We start from the raw sequence: 17,990 nt of genomic DNA, 5'->3' as shown, positions 1-17,990 counted from the left end.
TAACACCAAAGGGGCAGAGTTTTGATTGTGTGTTTGCTCTGTCTTGCTCCACAGTGTCTAGAGTTGTCCTGGAAGTATCATATGCAGTGATACTCCCTGGACCCACATTGGAGAGTCATGCCTTTATGTTCTACTTTTTATGTATGTGTATCATGGTGTTGCACACATACATTAAACAGGCAATGTTGTCTTTTTCACAGCAATAAAAGCCTGCAATCTTGCAGATGCCTCTGTTGTCTTCTTAGCAACTTGGGAGACAACTTGTATTCTCAAATGACAGCAGTCCAGTTGCGGAGATTTCTGTGACTCAGACTGAAAGACTATTTTCTTTTGAAGTGGGTCACTAGGAGTTTGAGATGGTGGCCCAAGGACCCCACAATCCATTTCTGAAGGATACGTCCTACCAATGTTCCCTTATCCTTTGCTTTGTCCCTAAGCCCACCATAAACACATCTTAAGGTTATATTTAGTTCTCCAATGTTTTTCACTTCTCACACAATTCTTCTAGGGTATTTTGTTGAATACTTTGGTTGAGGATACACTGAATGCCTAGTGTTGAGCCATCTCATTGAATCAATCTTGTGTAGTGGTGGAAGTGCTGGTCTAGAAACCAGGATAGTGAGTTCGAGTCCTGTTTCACACATGAAAGCCGGCTGGGTAACTTTGGGCCAGTCTTTTTCTCTCAGACATACCCACCTGACAGGGTTGTTGTGGGGAAAATAAAAGGCAGGAGTATCAGGGTGAACTGGCTGCAACAATAAATGACTGACCCTGATATCAAGGGCTGAGAGTGACTGGCCGAAAGTCAAGTATTCGGGTTTCATGCCTAAGGCGAGACTGGCACTCGTAGTCTCCTGTTTCTAACCTTGATCCTTAACCATTATACTAAACCTTCTTCTTCATCATCTCCTTGCCCATTCCACACCTCTCCTGTCTGAACAATGCCCTCTGCAACCAGTTTTCCTTGGGCTAAAAGATTTCTGGCTTCTGCAGTGGGATCCTAACACTTGACCAGCGTTTGTGTTTTCGCGAGTCGAAAAGTGCGGAATTAATCGGTCTATCTTTAAAAAAAACTCTATGGCACTTTCACCAACGCCGTGACGCTCTAGGAAGAATATTAGCAATCTGGGATTTGACCCCGCCTACCCTCTCGCTTTCTATGCCATCTCTATGGCCGGCTGAGGTTTTACCGGAAGCGAAATTAGGCCGGCAAGTGGGATGCGGAAGTGTCCGTTACAGTGGGAGAGCTCGGCTTCCCCGCGGTTGCCACCATGGCAGCGGCTGGGGGCCCCGGAGGCGGCGTTGACAGTCCGGGGGCGACGGCAGGTGAGAGAGGAGGAGAAGGAGAAGGGAGGCGTGGGGACGTTTCGAGGTTTCTCCTTGCGCAGCAACCAATTTTCAAATATTTTCAAATCATTGATTTCCCATCTCCCTGCTACCTATAGAGAGGTTGTGTTGCCTCCTTCTCCGGGAAGGTTTTTCCTTTCCTTCGAGCTAGCCTTCTGGATATGAATTCCTGAAGAAATAAAATAGTCCCCAACATCAGGTACTTGCTTCTTCCCACGTGTGTGTGTGCACGTACGTACGTACATACATACATACATACATACATATACATATACATGCACACACACACACATATGGAGGGAGGAAACGCGAGAACCCTATTTACTGGTGGGAGTGGGGAATGCTAACCAATTAATTAATTTAAAAAGCAAATTGGAAGGGCTGGTAGTTATCATAGAGGCTTCAAGGAGAGTTCCCTTGAGGTTTTGAGTAATAGGTATTGGGGATAATCCTGAAGAAATTAAATCAGACACTGTTAATTTCCTAATGTTATGAGTTTCCCCATGTGCTGGGGGGTAATTGGTGTTGTGGACAAATGGACTATTTAAAATGCAGTAATAATTTTTGAAACTTACTGCAAACCAAGATGGGTACATTTCAAAGCTAGTGTGGTATATCAAGGATAAAAGTGAATCCTGTCTTTAAGATGGCAAGTGTACTTAGGCAGCAATTTATTGTAAGACAAACTTCCTTGAAGCATTTCATATATACAAGTAGTATGTATTACACAACTGAGCTCAAAATTCCCTTTGCTAAAAAAGGCCGTTGTTAAGTGAGTTTTGCCCCATTTAATGACCTTTTTTGGCACAGTTGTTCAGTGAATCACTGCAGTTAAGTGAATCATGAAGTTGTTAAGCAAATCTGGCTTCCCCCATTGACTTTGCTTGTCGGAAGCCATCTAAGAGGTTACGAATGGCAATCACATGACCCCAGGATGTTACAACTATCATAAATGCATGCCAGTTGCCAAGTGTCTGAATTTTGATCATGTGGCCATGGGGATACTGCAACAGTTGCAACTATGAAAACCAGTCATAATTCACTTTTTTCAATACTGTTGTAACTTCAAACAGTCATTAAATGAATGATTGTAAGTCGAGGACTAGCTTTAGACAGTTGTATTTGGAGTGCGCCAGATTATAAATATGTCCTTTTTTTAAACATTAGTTTCCTTATTACTTGGTTTTCATTCAAGAAACAAATTACCTTTCGTTCCTAGAATAGGAATGTTGCTCTGCAAGATAAGGCTTATACCTTTTCTTTGCTCTCCACTTCCTGTCCAGTATGCCTCTTAAATTGATAGGCACAAGAAAGAGCAAAAGAAATAATCCGGTTTAAACATTACCACAGAAGGATGGAAATCCTTAACCTTTTTTTTGACATTGCTGGAGTTATGAGATATGAATCATTAGATATTGCTTCTGAATTACTTGTGTCATTTGCCAATTAGATTAGAGAGAAGGCATTTTCCCATTTGACGTCAAGAAACTAGAATATCGGATTTAAGTGCTCATTATCACTCATTGTATTTATCAAAACCAGACACATTGCAAACAAAAAAACATAACACTATTCCCTTTTGGCAATTTATTAAGATTCCTGCTCTTGGAAAATGAAAATGGAGGGTCAGTTTAGGCTTCCAATTGTCTCTATAGGCCTGCATTTTGAACTTTGATTATTTGTGTAAGCTAGTGTTGGAAATTTAATCAGGCATCAGACTGACATTGTCGGCCCTTTGGGGGCAGTAGGTTAAGGGATGAAATACGCCCCAATGAAATTAAATGTAAAAGAGGAATATAACTTTGAAACAAAAAACGGTGCCTGCAAAATCTTTGGTTTGGCATTGAATTTTGACAGTGCAAGCTGGAGTCTAGGGACTACAAAAATGAGACTGCAGAGCAGTTGTGTCAGCCAGGATTGCCCTCTTCTGACAATCCCCATTCTGCATCCTAGCTAGTGAGCTGGCAACTAATGGAAGAAGGTGGGAGTTGGTCTTCATGTGTATCTGTTGGTTTGTGTGAATCTGTTGATTCTCCATGTTCTAACACCTGTTTTAGTGGTTTCTGATACAAGAAACTTAAAAGGGACCCAGAGGTTCTGAATTATTTCTTACATGAAAATCTCGAGTGCTGTTTCTGGATGGGGATCATTTCATTTCAGTGCAGCATCTCTTGTGAATCAGCTGGGGAGCAATATTGGTAGAAGGATGCTGAGCTGTTTTCTACTTTTCCTTTTCCAGGTAACCGACAGCTGAAGTACATCAGTTTAGCAGTCTTAGTGGTGCAAAATGCCTCTCTCATCCTCAGCATTCGCTATGTGCGCACTTTGCCAGGGGACAGATTCTTTGCTACCACAGCGGTGGTTATGGCTGAAGTTCTTAAAGGAATCACCTGCCTACTGCTCATCTTCATTCAGAAGCAAGGTGGGAATATCACACCAAGGAAAATGGAGGCCCTTAAGGAAGGGCTTGCTTTTCCCAACTTGGTTCCATGTTCATTAGCAGTCTTGCCGGATTGAGATTTGTGTTTCTGCCATTGACCAGCCTAATGGTTGAATTGAAAAATCTAAATCTCTTTTAATGTCATTTCTATGTATTACTATTTATGAGCATATCTGGATTTGGCTCACCATAACTTTAAATAGCATGGTTGAGTGCTTGCAACCTGTACACAAAAGTGGGAAGAAAACAAGCAAGGGGAAAAAAAATTTCTATGGACCCAGAGAGAAACAAAGACATAATTAAGCAGTTGAATTGTGTGAATCAGTAAATAATTTAAAACATGTATATGCAGTCATAAAACTCCTTCTGTAAACAGAAATATATACATTTATTTTTTTAAAGAGCCAAAGTACAAAATGAAACACCTGATTTAACAGACCAATTGATGTAAGGTGAGCAGTGTCTTTTCTTGTAAGGGCTTATTTTTATTTACTTACATGCTGGTCCAGTCAACAAGTGACTCTGGGCAGCCTACATGTGTCATTGTGCAATCAGATCAAAAGGGCAACAACCACAGTAATCATTAATTCAGCAATAACCGCAAATTACCCCTGTAAAATCCCATAATGAACAAACGTCGTTCTACAGGGGAGCTATTATATATTCCAGACCTTAAAGGTGTATTTGAAACGCCCAGGGTTAAGTGTAGAGGAGAGTCTGATCTGGGGATGGGCTGTCATTCTGGAGAAGGGGGAGCAGTTGTGGAAGAGGTTTACCCCTGAGCTTCCTGCAGTGATATTCCTTCAGGATGGTGACCTTGTGGGAGCCCATACTCTTATTGCTTACGGGTTGGGTCAGGGCCATTGTGAGAAAATACCTGGGTCTTGAGCCATGAGAATAATCTATAGGGAGCCTCAGGGCCATTGTGGCTGAAGCCCAAGGAATCGAATCAATAAAATCAAAACCCCAGCAGAGACGAGTCCTTCCGATTACCTTTTGCCTTCTTTTTCCCTTGATCTCTTTTGCAGTCCCCATTTCCCTACAGCTGGCTAGAACAGTTTATTGTTGCCAGGGGTCTTAACTGCTGACTCACAGAAGGTTTATTGAAATTAACTCAAGGACTTAAGACTGTAAACTCTAGGAGGTGCGATACATACCCTAAATCCTTTTCTTCTCCTCTTTATTTTATTTTATTTTTTATTGAAGAGTTTTAGAGATACATTTTAAACATAAAAAAATAAAAAAACCATCCCCCACCCCACCCTATTTCTCCTCCCTCTCCCTCCCCCCACCCCGACTTCCCAGAGCAAATACAGGGTATTGACCCTAACAATCTTAAACTATAATATGCAAACTAACTATAATAACACTAAGTCCTATAGCACTTTAACTCTCCTTAAAAATAACTAAATAATAACAAATCTTCTAAATCTAATACTCATTCAAATGCTAAATGAAACTTTTTGGTCCCATATTTATTCTGGATATAATCAATCCATCTTCTCCATTCCAAAATATATCTTTGTTGCGAGTGGTCTTTCAAGTATGCTGAGATTTTCGCCATTTCTGCCAAATTCGAAACTTTTAAAGTCCATTCTTCTATAGTAGGCAAATCCTCCTTCTTCCAATATTGCGCAACCAAAAGTCTTGCTGCCGTTATTAAATTCAGCATCGATTTAGTTTCTATAGCAGTAGAGTCAATAGTAATACCCAGCAAAAATAATTGTGGAGAAAATTTTATCTTTTTCTTAAATATCTTCTGCATATTACACCAAATTTTAATCCAAAAAGCTTTTACTTTTTTACAAGTCCACCATATATGATAATACGTTGCATCATCACAACCACACCTCCAGCATTTAGGCTGATAGTTTGAATACATAGATGCCAATTTCTTAGGATCTAAATGCCATCTATAAAACATCTTATAAAAATTCTCCCTTAAATTTTGTGCCTGTGTAAATTTTACATTTCTGACCCATATTGTTTCCCAAGTATCCATCGTTATTGGTTCTTGAATATTCTGGGCCCATTTTATCATACAATCTTTAACAAGTTCCGTTTCTGAATCTAATTCTATCAATGCATTATATATCCTTATATGTGCAGAACCTTGATCTCTAATTTGTTTAACCAAATTTTCATCTACTATAGAAATACCAATTTTCTGATCCTGTTTCCATCTAGCTTGTAACTGCCCATACTGAAACCAAGTTTGTACTATCTTTTCTTCTTTTAGAATAGTAAATGGCTTTAATTGCCAGACATTTCTTTCCAATCTAAGAATTTCTTTATATGTAGTCACATCATGCTTAAATCCCACATTAATATTTTCTATCACATGTTTAGGTATTGCCCAAATTGGAATTTTAAAGTTTTAAATTTTAAATTTTAAATTTTAAACAGGGCATATCTTAATATATGTATCTTAAAAACATTATCCACTTTTTTATCATACAATAAATAAGCATGCCAACCATATAACAAATCATATCCTTCAATATTCAATAATCTCTCTTGTGTTGAATTGAACCAATTACTAATTGATGATAATACCGCAGCTTCATAGTATAATTTAAGATTGGGCATTTTAAGACCACCTCTTCCACGCACATCTTGCATTATCTTAAGTTTAACTCTCAGTCTCTTCCCGGCCCAAACAAATTTATTAATACCTCTCTGCCATTCCTCCAAATTTAAATCTTTTTTAAGTATAGGTATCATTTGAAAGAAAAATAAGAATTTAGGTAAAACATTCATTTTCACAGCTGCAATTCTTCCCAATAAAGACAATTGTAATTTTTTCAAACTATCTAATTCTTTTTGTATTTTTAACCATAACAATTCATAATTATTTTTATATAATTTCACATTTGAAGCTGAAAGATATACCCCCAAGTATTTGACCTTTTTAACTATTTCAAATCCCATTAGTTTTCCCAAAACTTTCTTTTGTTCTTTGATCATATTTTTAGACAATATTTTAGTTTTTTGCCTATTTACCTTAAATCCAGAGACTTGTCCATATTGTAAAATTATTTCCATTAAATCTATAACCGATTGAGTTGGTTGACCTAATGTAATAACCAAGTCATCCGCAAACACTTTCAATCTATAATCTTGATCTTTAATTTTAATTCCCTTTATTTTCTTTGATTCACGTATCTTAATCAACAATATTTCCAATGTTAAAACAAACAATAATGGCGACAACGGGCAACCCTGTCTTGTACCCTTTTCAATTTTACAAGCTTCTGTTAGGCTACCATTGATTATTATTTGAGCTGTTTTTTTTTTTTACCTTTAAAAAACCCCCCTTCCCCCTCCCTCCTCCCCCCCTACCTCCCCCCCTCCCTCCCTCCCTCCTCCCCCCCCTGCCTCCCCCCCTCCCCCCCTCCCCCCCCCCACTTCCCAGAGCTGAATACAAGGTATATATATAAAAAGAGAAAGAAAAAAAGAAAAGAAAGGCAAACATAAGCAACCATGTACTAACAACTATACATTCTAAAATCCATCACTCTCTAGCTTATATAGGATAAACCAAACCTTGGCAATATTAAATATATATAAAAAACTAAAATAAAAAAAACACTTTCTAGCTTATATAGAATAAGACAAACCTTAATAATATTAAATATACATTAAAAACAGGAAAAAGAACCCCAAAATAGAAAGAGAAAAAAAAGAGCAGAAAAAAAAGGAAAAAAGAATTATTCAAATACTATATAATACTTCTCAACCTATACTTATCCTAAATAGACTCCATCCCTTTTTGTCCATTACATGATATAACGTTCTTACAAATAATCTTTCAAATTAACCAAGATCTTCGCCACCTCAACCAAATCAGAAAACTTTAAAGTCCAGTCTTCTGTAATCAGCCGTTCCTCTTCCAGCACATCTATAATTATTCCAAACAATAAAAAAATTGCGAACAAAACTTTAACCTCCATTTGGAAATCTTCTATATATTCCACCAAACTTTAATCCAAAAAAACCTCACCCTTTCCACAAAACCACCACATGTAAAAACTATATTGCGTCCACACCCAAATCTTTTCCCACCTCCCATACTTGACTATGAATACGTCGTAGAAATTCCATAGACTTCTGCAAATCCTGCTATTTTCTCTTCTTAGCTCGTTTTGCAGCAGCACGCGTCACCCTCTGTTCTATTGAATCATCCGACGAAGTTGTATCTTGATCTCTTCCAACACCGTTGTCTTCTATCTGACCACCTTCGACCTCTTGATGCACTCCTTCTCCAGATCCCTTTTCAGCTTCCAGAGATGTTAATGGCGTTGCATTTAAAACATTATTATAGAAATCACGCGCTTCCATCACAGTAACCAGACGGTACCTTTTACCTTCGTGCGTCACCATCAACCCAGCTGGGATCTCCCATCTAAACCTTATATCTCGTTGCTTGAGCTCTTGCACAAGGAATGTAAAATCCTTCCTTCTCCTTAAAATCTTTGGAGGAATTTCTTTTAAGACCAAAACTTCTTGATTAGCAATCACAACTTTAGTATCATAAGCAGCTCGTATAACTTCATCTCTAGTTTCCCTTTTTGCAAAATATACCACCACATCTCTAGGCAACTTTCTCTGTCTAGCAATCCATGAATTCACACGAAACACTTTATCCATGCCTCCTTTTATTTCAGATGCTGGCTGTTTCAACACTTCTTCAAAAGCCTCAAAAACCAGCTGCTTTAGATCTTCCTTAGTATTCTCCTTTAAGCCTCTAACTCTAATGGCAAACTGCATCTGGTAATATTGAGCAAGACTCAGTTCTTTTTCCACTTTATCTTCATTCTCCAATACTTTTGCTTCTAATATAGCATTCTTTTGAGTCAGATCTTCTAGCTTTTCCTCCAATTCTTCCACACAGCGAGCCACTTTACACACTGAAGACAAGATGTCTGCCTTCATCACTCTGAACTTCTGTTCCATCCTCTCCTCCATTCTCTCCTCCAATTTCTCCAATTTCTCCTCCATCTGTACAAATCTAGCATTAATTGATTCCAAAATTACCTGGGCGTGTTTTTCAAGAGCATCTTGTAAGTCCTTTGATGTCAATACATCAGGAGGATGCAGCGCCTGCAGTAATGATTGTTGCACAGGAGAAGTTCCAGCACTCCGAAGAGTTTTAGGGGGTGGTTTAGCCGCCATCTTATACCAAATGCGACGCACTTTCACTTCAGATTTATAATCCAAAAAAGGCCATCAAGCTGGAGAGTAAAATATCACCTTTTCCTCTTGTATCGCTCTGCCTGCTCCTTTAATCCATAGTCATTCCTTCAGGCAGGGGTGGTCGCAGACGCCTGGCTCTGCTCCAAGAATCAGGAGCAGAGGCGCCGGCCAGCTGGGAGCAGCCCAGGCTACGGGGGAGTTCAATCCTTCAGCCGCCCAAGCCATAAGCTCAGGCGGCCCTGGAGAACTCTACCCCTACCTGGGAGCTCGCCCCCTCCTCTTCTCCCGAGGAGGGGGCTTCAAATTCGCCCGAACAGCTGATCGGCGCTGTTTCGGGCGAAAAAACAACAGCTGAGCCGCAGGCAGCCCGGGAAGGCTGTCTCCGTCGCCGCGGAGCCACCGGAAGTCGAGCTGTTTGTTTTTGATATATTGCCCTAATAGATTGTAAAAACTTGTCACCAAACTCCATTTTTTCCAAAACTTTAAATAAAAATTGCCAATTTAATTGATCAAACGCTTTTTCAGCATCCAGAAAAATCAGCGCTGCAGGGACTTGATTATTTCTTTCTTTCCAAATATTCTAATAAATTTACAATATGTCTCACATTATTTTTCATTTGCCTACCACTTATAAAACCTGTTTGATCAGAATAAATCATTTGCTGCATAACCCCCATTAATCTATTTGCTAAAATCTTTGCAAATATTTTATAATCATTATTTAAAAGCGATATAGGCCTAAAATTTTTAAGTTGAACAAGATCTTGATCTTCCTTCGGAATCAAAGTTATAAATGCTGTTTTCCATGATGGAGGCACTTCTCCAGATTGTATTGTTCTAAATAACTCTTTTAAAGGCTCCACCATTTCTGATTGTAAATTTTTATAATAAATAGCTGATAAACCACCTGTTCCGGGTGCCTTACCCAGTTTTAATTGTTTATTTGCTAAAATAATTTATTCAGCAGTTATCAATTGATTCATCCCTTCCCGTTGCTCTTGCGTAAGTATTGGGATATTCACATCCTGTAAATAACTATCCATATCTAAACCCTGCTTTATATCCCTAGCATATAATTTAGAATAAAATTCAACAAAATGAGATCTTGCTGAAACACCTCTTTGCCCTTATATTATATCTTATCTATATTACGTGATCTTTGTTTTTCCCTTAATAAGTAAGCTAACCACCTACCCGGCTTATTAGCATTGTTAAAAGTATTATGTTTGGCATATCGTAAATTAGTTGCTACTTGATCTGCCATTAACATATCAAACTGTCCTCTTAGCAGATTAATTACTTCTGTCAACCTCTTGTCAGATGGGTTCAAAATAAGGGCTTTCTCTTTCATCTTTATTTCCTCCTCTATTTCTTTACGCTTATATTCCATTCTATGTCTATGTTTATTATTCAAATATATTAACACTCATATAAGCTTTACTTGCATCCCAAACCATTTCAATGGGAGTATCCTTATGCATATTCATAATAAAGAATTCTCTCATCTGCTTTTTACATTCTTCCACATTCTCTTCATATCTAAATAAATTTTCATTTAGCCTCCATGATCTTCTTTCCCCCTTGCCCTTATCCAATTCCATCCAGACTGGACTATGATCTGATAGAGTTCTTGAACATATCTTAATCTTCTTAATCCTAGAAAAAAAATCATTAGAAATTAATACAAAATCAATCCTAGAAAAAGATTGATGTCTATCAGAAAAAAAAGTAAAATCCTTTTCTTCCAAATTTCGTTCTCTCCAGACATCTCGCAATTCCAAGTCATCTTTCAAATCAAAAAAAGATTTTGGTAATCTGGCGTGGCTTGGAGTATTTTTAAAAAACCCTTTTTTATCTTTCTGAGTGTCCAGCACTCCATTCCAATCTCCCATCAAAATGTACGATTTATAATCCCATTGAATTATTTTATCATGTAACAGTTTGTAAAATTCTCCTTGCTGTTGATTAGGTGCATATACTCCAGTTAAAAGTGTTTTCTTCCCTTCTATTAATAGTTCAATTATGATATATCTTCCTTGTTTATCTGCTTCAATTAAATTAGCTGTTATGTCTTTCTTTACATAAATAACTAACCCATTTTTCTTCTCTGGAGCAGATGCAATAAACTGTATACCCAGTCTAGAATTTATCAAATATTTTTGATCAGATGCGCGAATATGCATTTCTTGCAAACATACAACATCATTTTTAAATTGTTTCAAGTACTGAAATACTTTCTTTTTCTTTTGTGGTGAATTTAATCCATTAACATTCCAAGTTAGAAACTTTGTCGCCATCTTTTGCAATTTGAAGCTTTCGGAGTATTTCTTGCAGATCCACAGACATCTGCCTCTTTGGCCTAGCTCCTCCCACTGCTTCACTAGAAATGGGTTCCTGACTTGTAGTTATTGAACACTGTTGCTGTTGTTGTTGTTCCTTACGTCTAGATGCAGCCCATGTCACTCTTTGGGTCTTAGATTCTTCCATTAAAGTCATGGGTTGCACAATTTCCGAGATTTGCTGTACTTCTTGTATCTGTCACTCTTCTACTTCTTTTCCTCCTTTAACTTCTTCTTTTTCTCCTTTAACTTCTGAAGATGGTGGTGAACCTGCTTTCAAAACATTAGAATAAAAATCACGTGCCTTCAGGACTGTATTAAGACGATATCTTACTCCAGCATAATTCACCACAATCCCCATTGGTATCTCCCATCTGAACTGAAGCTGCTGTTTTTTTTAATTCATCTGCCAAAAAAACAAAAACATTCCTTTTTCTCAAAATTCTTGGGGGAATCTCTTTCAGAATCAAAACCTCCTGATTAGCCACTTTAAATCTATTGTTGTAAAAAGCTTGAATGATCTGATTTCTGATCTTTCTCTTTGTAAAGTACACAACCACATCTCTTGGCAGTTTCCTTTGCCTAGCAATCCAAGAATTAACACGGAATACTTTATCCATCTCCACAAAAAAATCTTCCAGTTGAATTCCCAAAATAGGCGCCAGAGCATCCACCAACATCTCTTCCAGATTTTCCTGTGGATTTTCTCTTAAGCCTCTAATCCTCAGGGCAAACTCCATGTCTCTATATTGTGTCATAACCACATCATCATCCATTTTCTCTATTTTATTCTCAACATCAGACATTTTAGCCTCCAGCATCAAATTATTCTGTTTCACTTCTTCCACACATTCATCCAGACTCTCAATACAACCTGAGAGCCCTTGAAATGCCATCAAAATGTCCTCCCGTATTTCCTTATTTTTTTCTTCAATACGTTTTGCCACCTGCTCAGATATTTTTTCAGACTGAAGTTTTAAAGCATCTTTTAAAGAATCTTGTAAGTCTTTTAAAGTCAGTGGAGGTGCAGCAGCTGCAGCAGATAACATCAAAGATTGAATTCCAGATTGCTGAACAGGTGATGCCCCTGGACTTTTAGAAACAGGAATTCTAGGCAGTTTGGAGGCCATTTTAACACCTAATTAACTTTCTTTACACACTTTCACTTTTCCGCCCTCTTGCAATTGTAATTTAAATGTTAAATATCCAAGTCTTCTAGTCACTTTTAAACAGCTCCAAAATTTAACAAAATCTTAAAGTTCTGAAAATCCACTTTAGATATTCCTCCTCAGTATCCAAACAATCACTTTCACTTTGAGAAGAGAAAAAAAAAGAAAAGACACTTTCAATGCTTGTTACAAAGAATCACTCAGGCGCCATCTTTCCGTCCTTTTTAAAATTGAAACAGGAAAAAAGTTAAAGTTCCAGAGTTAAAGTCTTATACTTGCTGTTTATATTGCTCCCGCATCCGCTCCGCCTGCATCAATTACTCCAAAAAACAAACAAATCCAGCAGGAGTGGATTCAGTGTCTTGTTCTGCTTAAAAGCAGAAAAATCCTCCGACCTGGAGTGTTTCCAGGCTTCAGGGGGGCTCTCACCTTTCAAGCCCCAGAATAAACATTCTGGGGCTCTAGGGGAGCTCTACCCCTACCCAGAGACTCCCCTTCCCCTCTTCGCCCGAGGGGAAGGGTTTTAAGCTGCGGAACAGCTGATCGTCGGCTGTTCCGCGGCTTTAACAAAATCGGAAGGCTGGTGGTCGATCCCGACTGTCCTCAACGCTGAAGCGCCACCCGGAAGTCATTCTCCTCTTTATTATAAATGCCTGTATTGGACCTTTTCTTATGCCCGACCACTGAAAAAAGGATTATTGCACGCCACGTCCCCAGGGAGACTAGTATTTCTGGTCCTGTCTGTTCACCCTCTCTGTGCTTGTCCTGAGTATTTTCAAAGGATAGGAACAAATATTTGCAATGTCTAATAACTGGGGATCTCTCCCTTTTGCAATTGTTATTCATGTCAAAGCAAAAAAAAAAACCACCCTGAAAAAAAAATAACCCGTTGTGACTTGATATGTATAAGAAACAGTTTCCTGTCTGTATCCTTTTTTCAGGTAATCTGAGACAGTTTGCTGCCTCTTTGTACGATTCCATTTTGGTACAGTATATGGACACTCTCAAGCTAGCAGTGCCTTCTCTCATTTACACCCTCCAAAACAATCTGCAGTACGTGGCCATCTCCAACCTGCCAGCAGCTACCTTCCAGGTGAGATGCTCCTCCTCCTTTCATTTCCACTCTAAAGTGCTCTCGGGAAATGTTAGAAGCATCTTTCCGAAGGAGAATGTCCTTCAGTTTCATCTACTTTATGTCCCTCTTCCCCACATCAGAGTAATTGAGGATGGGGATCCCGAGTCATGTTCCTTTCAGTCTCTTGGACAGTGCTTATTGAAATCCCAGGCGCGTATCTGGAAATACAGTGTGTTTCCCCGTGTTATTATTTGATTTCATTATAAGTACACTCTTTATCCAGGTGGCATTAGGGTTTGTTCACCACAGAAATGGGGTCTGTAGCTAGCTGTCTGGATGGAAAGGACTCTCAATGTCACATTATTTCAAAACCATATCTCCCTGGATATATGGAAAGGCAGCCTGTTTTCTGTTTTCAGAAAAAAAGCTGAATGATGTTTATGTAAATTGTGGAACTTAAGCAAATCTCTTGCCCTGTGCAATTTTGAATATTTTTATGATTTGGTCTAATATACTTCACTTCTGACAATCAGTTGGTGGGGGGGGGGAACATGCTGAATTACAAGGTTCTGAAATCTTAGCAGGTATTCTTGTTATTCTCAAAACAAATAGTCACACTACCATAAACAGTAGAGAATTCCTCTCTCTTTAAAAATGAAAGCGAACACTAATGGGGTGTTAAAATGTCCAAATTGTTGCAAGCTCCACTTTTTAATCCACTTTTAAGGGATTAAATACGGGTACAAACACAATCGTGGATATCTGATATTTGATTCTGAACCACTATGGTTTTCGGTAACCTTGTTTGTTTCAGTAAGATTGTTGACTTAAGGTGGATTAAATCACTGCGGTAGCATTTTGAGATTTTGGTCTCTTTTTGCAAATGGAGAATAAGAACTGAAGAGGGATCTGGATCTCTTTAGTCATTTGGATTAACTTTCCCTAACCAGATATCTTCTGGATGAGTGGAGCTGCAACTCCCCCAAGTTGCTGGGAATTCTGGGGATTGCGGTCCAATGAGTCGGGAGACTTCTTGCATAATTTAGAGTCTGGGACTAAGGAGAACTACATAATTTTTAGGCCTCTGGCTGGTAGGCAGCTTCCTGATTCATGGCATATTGGGGTGGCTACTAAACTTCCCTGCCTTTCCCAGGTCACCTACCAGCTGAAGATCCTCACCACAGCTGTCTTCTCGGTGCTGATGCTCCGCAAGAGCCTGTCCCGTCTTCAGTGGCTGTCCCTCATGCTTCTTTTTGCCGGTGTAGCCATTGTCCAAGTGGAGCAGCAACAGGCAGGGGGCAAGCCAGCTCCCAAGGGCCAGGGGATGCAACAAAGCTACATGGTGGGACTTGTGGCCGTGGTGGTGTCCTGCCTCTCATCCGGCTTTGCTGGGGTCTATTTTGAAAAGATCCTCAAGGGCAGCACAGCCTCCGTTTGGCTACGTAACGTCCAACTGGGCATCTTCGGGACCTTGCTAGGGCTGTTGGGGCTGTGGTCCACTGAGGGGGCAGCCGTAGCTCAGCATGGATTCTTCTTTGGCTACACCCCACTGGTGTGGGGAGTGATCCTGAATCAGGCTTTTGGTGGCCTCTTGGTGGCAGTGGTGGTGAAATACGCCGACAACATCCTCAAAGGCTTTGCCACCTCCTTCTCCATTGTGGTGTCCACCGTGGCTTCTATCTACCTCTTTGACTTCCACCTCAACCTACTGTTTGCTCTAGGAGCAGGCCTGGTCATAGGGGCTGTCTATCTATACAGCTTGCCCAAGGGACCATTGTCCAGTCGATCCCTGGTGGGGGCAGCTATCCAGCAGCAGCAGGGCCACGGAGCACAAAGCAAGGAACTTCCTTCCGTGACTACAGATGGCTTCCTGACCAAGTCAGTACTGATCAGTTGAGAAGAACAGAACACCTCCTGCATTACCTGTCACTGGTTTCTTGTGAAGGTTCACAAAACCTGGACCCTCCCCCCACCTTTTTTTTTTTTTTTGCAACGTCCATCTTTTTCACTTTTCACTCTCTTTCCCTAGGTCAGGGGTAGGCAAGCTCGGCTCTTTTATGACTCATGGACTTCAACTCCCAGAATTCCTGAGTCAGGAATTCTGGGAGTTGAAGTCCATGAGTCATAAAAGAGCCGAGGTTGCCTACCCCTGCCCTAGGTCTTCTCTGCTCTTTCATCTCCTCCCCCCCTTTGCCTTGGTCTTTATGTTCTTAACCTGTGTGCTGCTCATATTCTTCCGCTTTTTCTCTCGTCTGCTTCCCAAGTTATTCAGCTGCCCGTTTTATAGACCCATGAATTGTTATTTTAGCCAATTGTGTATAATTCTCCCCATACTTCAGCTGGCTATCTGCCGTTGTTGGCTTGAAATTGTTCACCTTCTCTTTGACTTCTAACTTTCCTATCCGTTTCTCCACTGTCCCACCTTTGGCGACATTGCCTCCTGAAAAGCAACTTGGGGCAGAACTGTTACGGGAATATCCTTTCCCCAGAACTTCCTTATGTGTGGTCAGCAGGGAGAAATTTTTATAAAGAAGTGTACTTTTAATAAAAGTACACAGTCACAAGAAATAATCACACGAAGGATTGAGAGGGGGATATGTAACAGCACATAAAGAGAGAAATGTGAAGAAAAAAACGTCATTTGCCCTTTGGAGCATACAAACGGTTTCTTAACTGCCAGATATACGAAAGTAATAGGAATTAGCTTGTTTACAGCTGTTTGCTCTGAAATTGTCAAATTTATCTACTGTAAGCAGATGAAAACTGAATAAGAAATGTTGTGAATGGGTGCGTGCATGTAGCAGTACCAGGCCAATGAAACGAAGGTGTTGGGTATTTGAGTTGCTTGGCATTCTGCTGTTGTTCCTTCTCCAACTCTGGTTATTTAGCAAATGCTGTTGGATCATCGTGGAAAGGGAACTGAGTTTAAGGTGTAGTTAATTCTTTCCTTCCTTCAGTGTATATTTAGAATATTAAATGTTTGGGAGTTACTGGGCAAATGTTGAATCATTAGTAATTAATTAAGGTTTTGTTATGGACAGAGAAGATGGACTGGAACAGATTTGTCTCATTTCACATAAGGGACACTTGGCTCGAAGTAAGAAGAATCTCAGGGTAAAGGTTAGAGCCACCAGATACGGGCATATAATGTATATATGTGGTATGGGAAGAGAAATTTGTCCCAGCCAGAGATGAAAAGGACAACCATCTGCTGGTGCTGTGGCTATTAGAGCGCCAAAATAGGCCTTCTGGAACTCCAGGACAACCACAGGGAAGTCTATGGAGCAGAGGCTAAGAATCTGAGTGCCATTCATTTCTTTTGTACTTTGCAAGGAGGAGAGGTGATTAAATGAAAACAGGGTTCTTAGTGAACGTCTAAGCCCATTTCAAGTGAGTGTCCTCCCTCTTCGCCCACCCCCAAACAGAGGTCTCCCTTTGATCTGCACTTCCAGGAAACCATCTGTATAGGCGCAGCTTGATAGTTCACATGTTGTGTACATTTTGAACCTAAAAGCAACAGAAGGGTAAGAGAGGCTGGGATTCTGAGACGTTAAGGCCCTTCTCTGCCGCAGTTTCCCTTTTATGTTAATACATGAGGCTTTTTGGGTTGTAAACTGCCTCCCTAATCCTTATGCATTTAATAGGGACTAGGTCTGTTGGTTGAGGGGGAGTACATTAACCCTGGAGTGTGTGTGAAGCGGGTGGGAGATTGTTGGGTGAATTTTGTTTGCTTTTGAAATGGGGAGGATAAACACAAGTCAACGTGATGTGTGTGTGTGTATGTACAAGTTTTTTTTTACATTGCTAATCATTTTTTTAATGAATTTCTGCTTTTTTAAGGAAAACAATCAAAGAAAGCCTGTACTGTTTGTCACTGTACATAAATTACAGATGAATAAAGAGCGTGTATTTATTTAGCCTTCCTGCTTAATGATTGAGGAAGCCTTGAAAAGGGCAGATCTGTCTCATGCTGCATGTCTAACCCTATTAACACTGGGAGATGGCTGGGGCAAGGATGGGACAGCCTTTTCACTTGAGATTGGGGTCAGCTTCACTTGAGATTTGGGGACATCCAAATGAGAAAGGCTGGCATAGGGTATTCGTTTTTCACATGCCTGTGAGTCAGTTGGAATGTAATGACTGAAGCAGCAGCTAATAGTATCTGAAACAATACACGCACGCAATACATATTGAAATGCAGAAAGCCATTGACTTGTCTTGTCACATAAAACGTTGCAATTTGGTGGCAGCTTTTAAAAGGGTTCTTGGGTGCCACACTCAAGTTTTTAAACGGCCACTGACAGCTTCGAGGCTTCAGATACCTATCAGAAGGAACAGCCATAGCCTAACTCTTCCATTTGCTTCAGAATAAACAGCACTCTCTAATTATCAAAGTTGGGCTTGACCTTACCAACAGTTAAATA

At 39.8% G+C, this 17,990-nt stretch overlaps 1 protein-coding gene across 1 annotated transcript; it reads left to right on the top strand.

Moving 5' to 3' along the window:
• Positions 1-1,173: 1,173 nt before the first annotated feature.
• Positions 1,174-17,638, top strand: SLC35A2 (solute carrier family 35 member A2). The gene is made up of 4 exons (XM_081318821.1): positions 1,174-1,326; positions 3,587-3,769; positions 13,433-13,584; positions 14,720-17,638. The coding sequence occupies exons 1-4, from the start codon at positions 1,272-1,274 to the stop codon at positions 15,461-15,463; spliced, it is 1,134 nt and encodes a 377-aa protein (XP_081174947.1). The 5' UTR covers positions 1,174-1,271; the 3' UTR covers positions 15,464-17,638.
• The last annotated feature ends 352 nt before the right edge of the window (positions 17,639-17,990 follow it).

Source organism: Vipera berus (genome assembly GCF_964194415.1).
Source record: "Vipera berus genome assembly, chromosome: 2".
NCBI classification, from domain to species: Eukaryota; Metazoa; Chordata; class Lepidosauria; order Squamata; family Viperidae; genus Vipera; species Vipera berus.
This window is presented reverse-complemented; position numbering and strand designations above follow the sequence as displayed.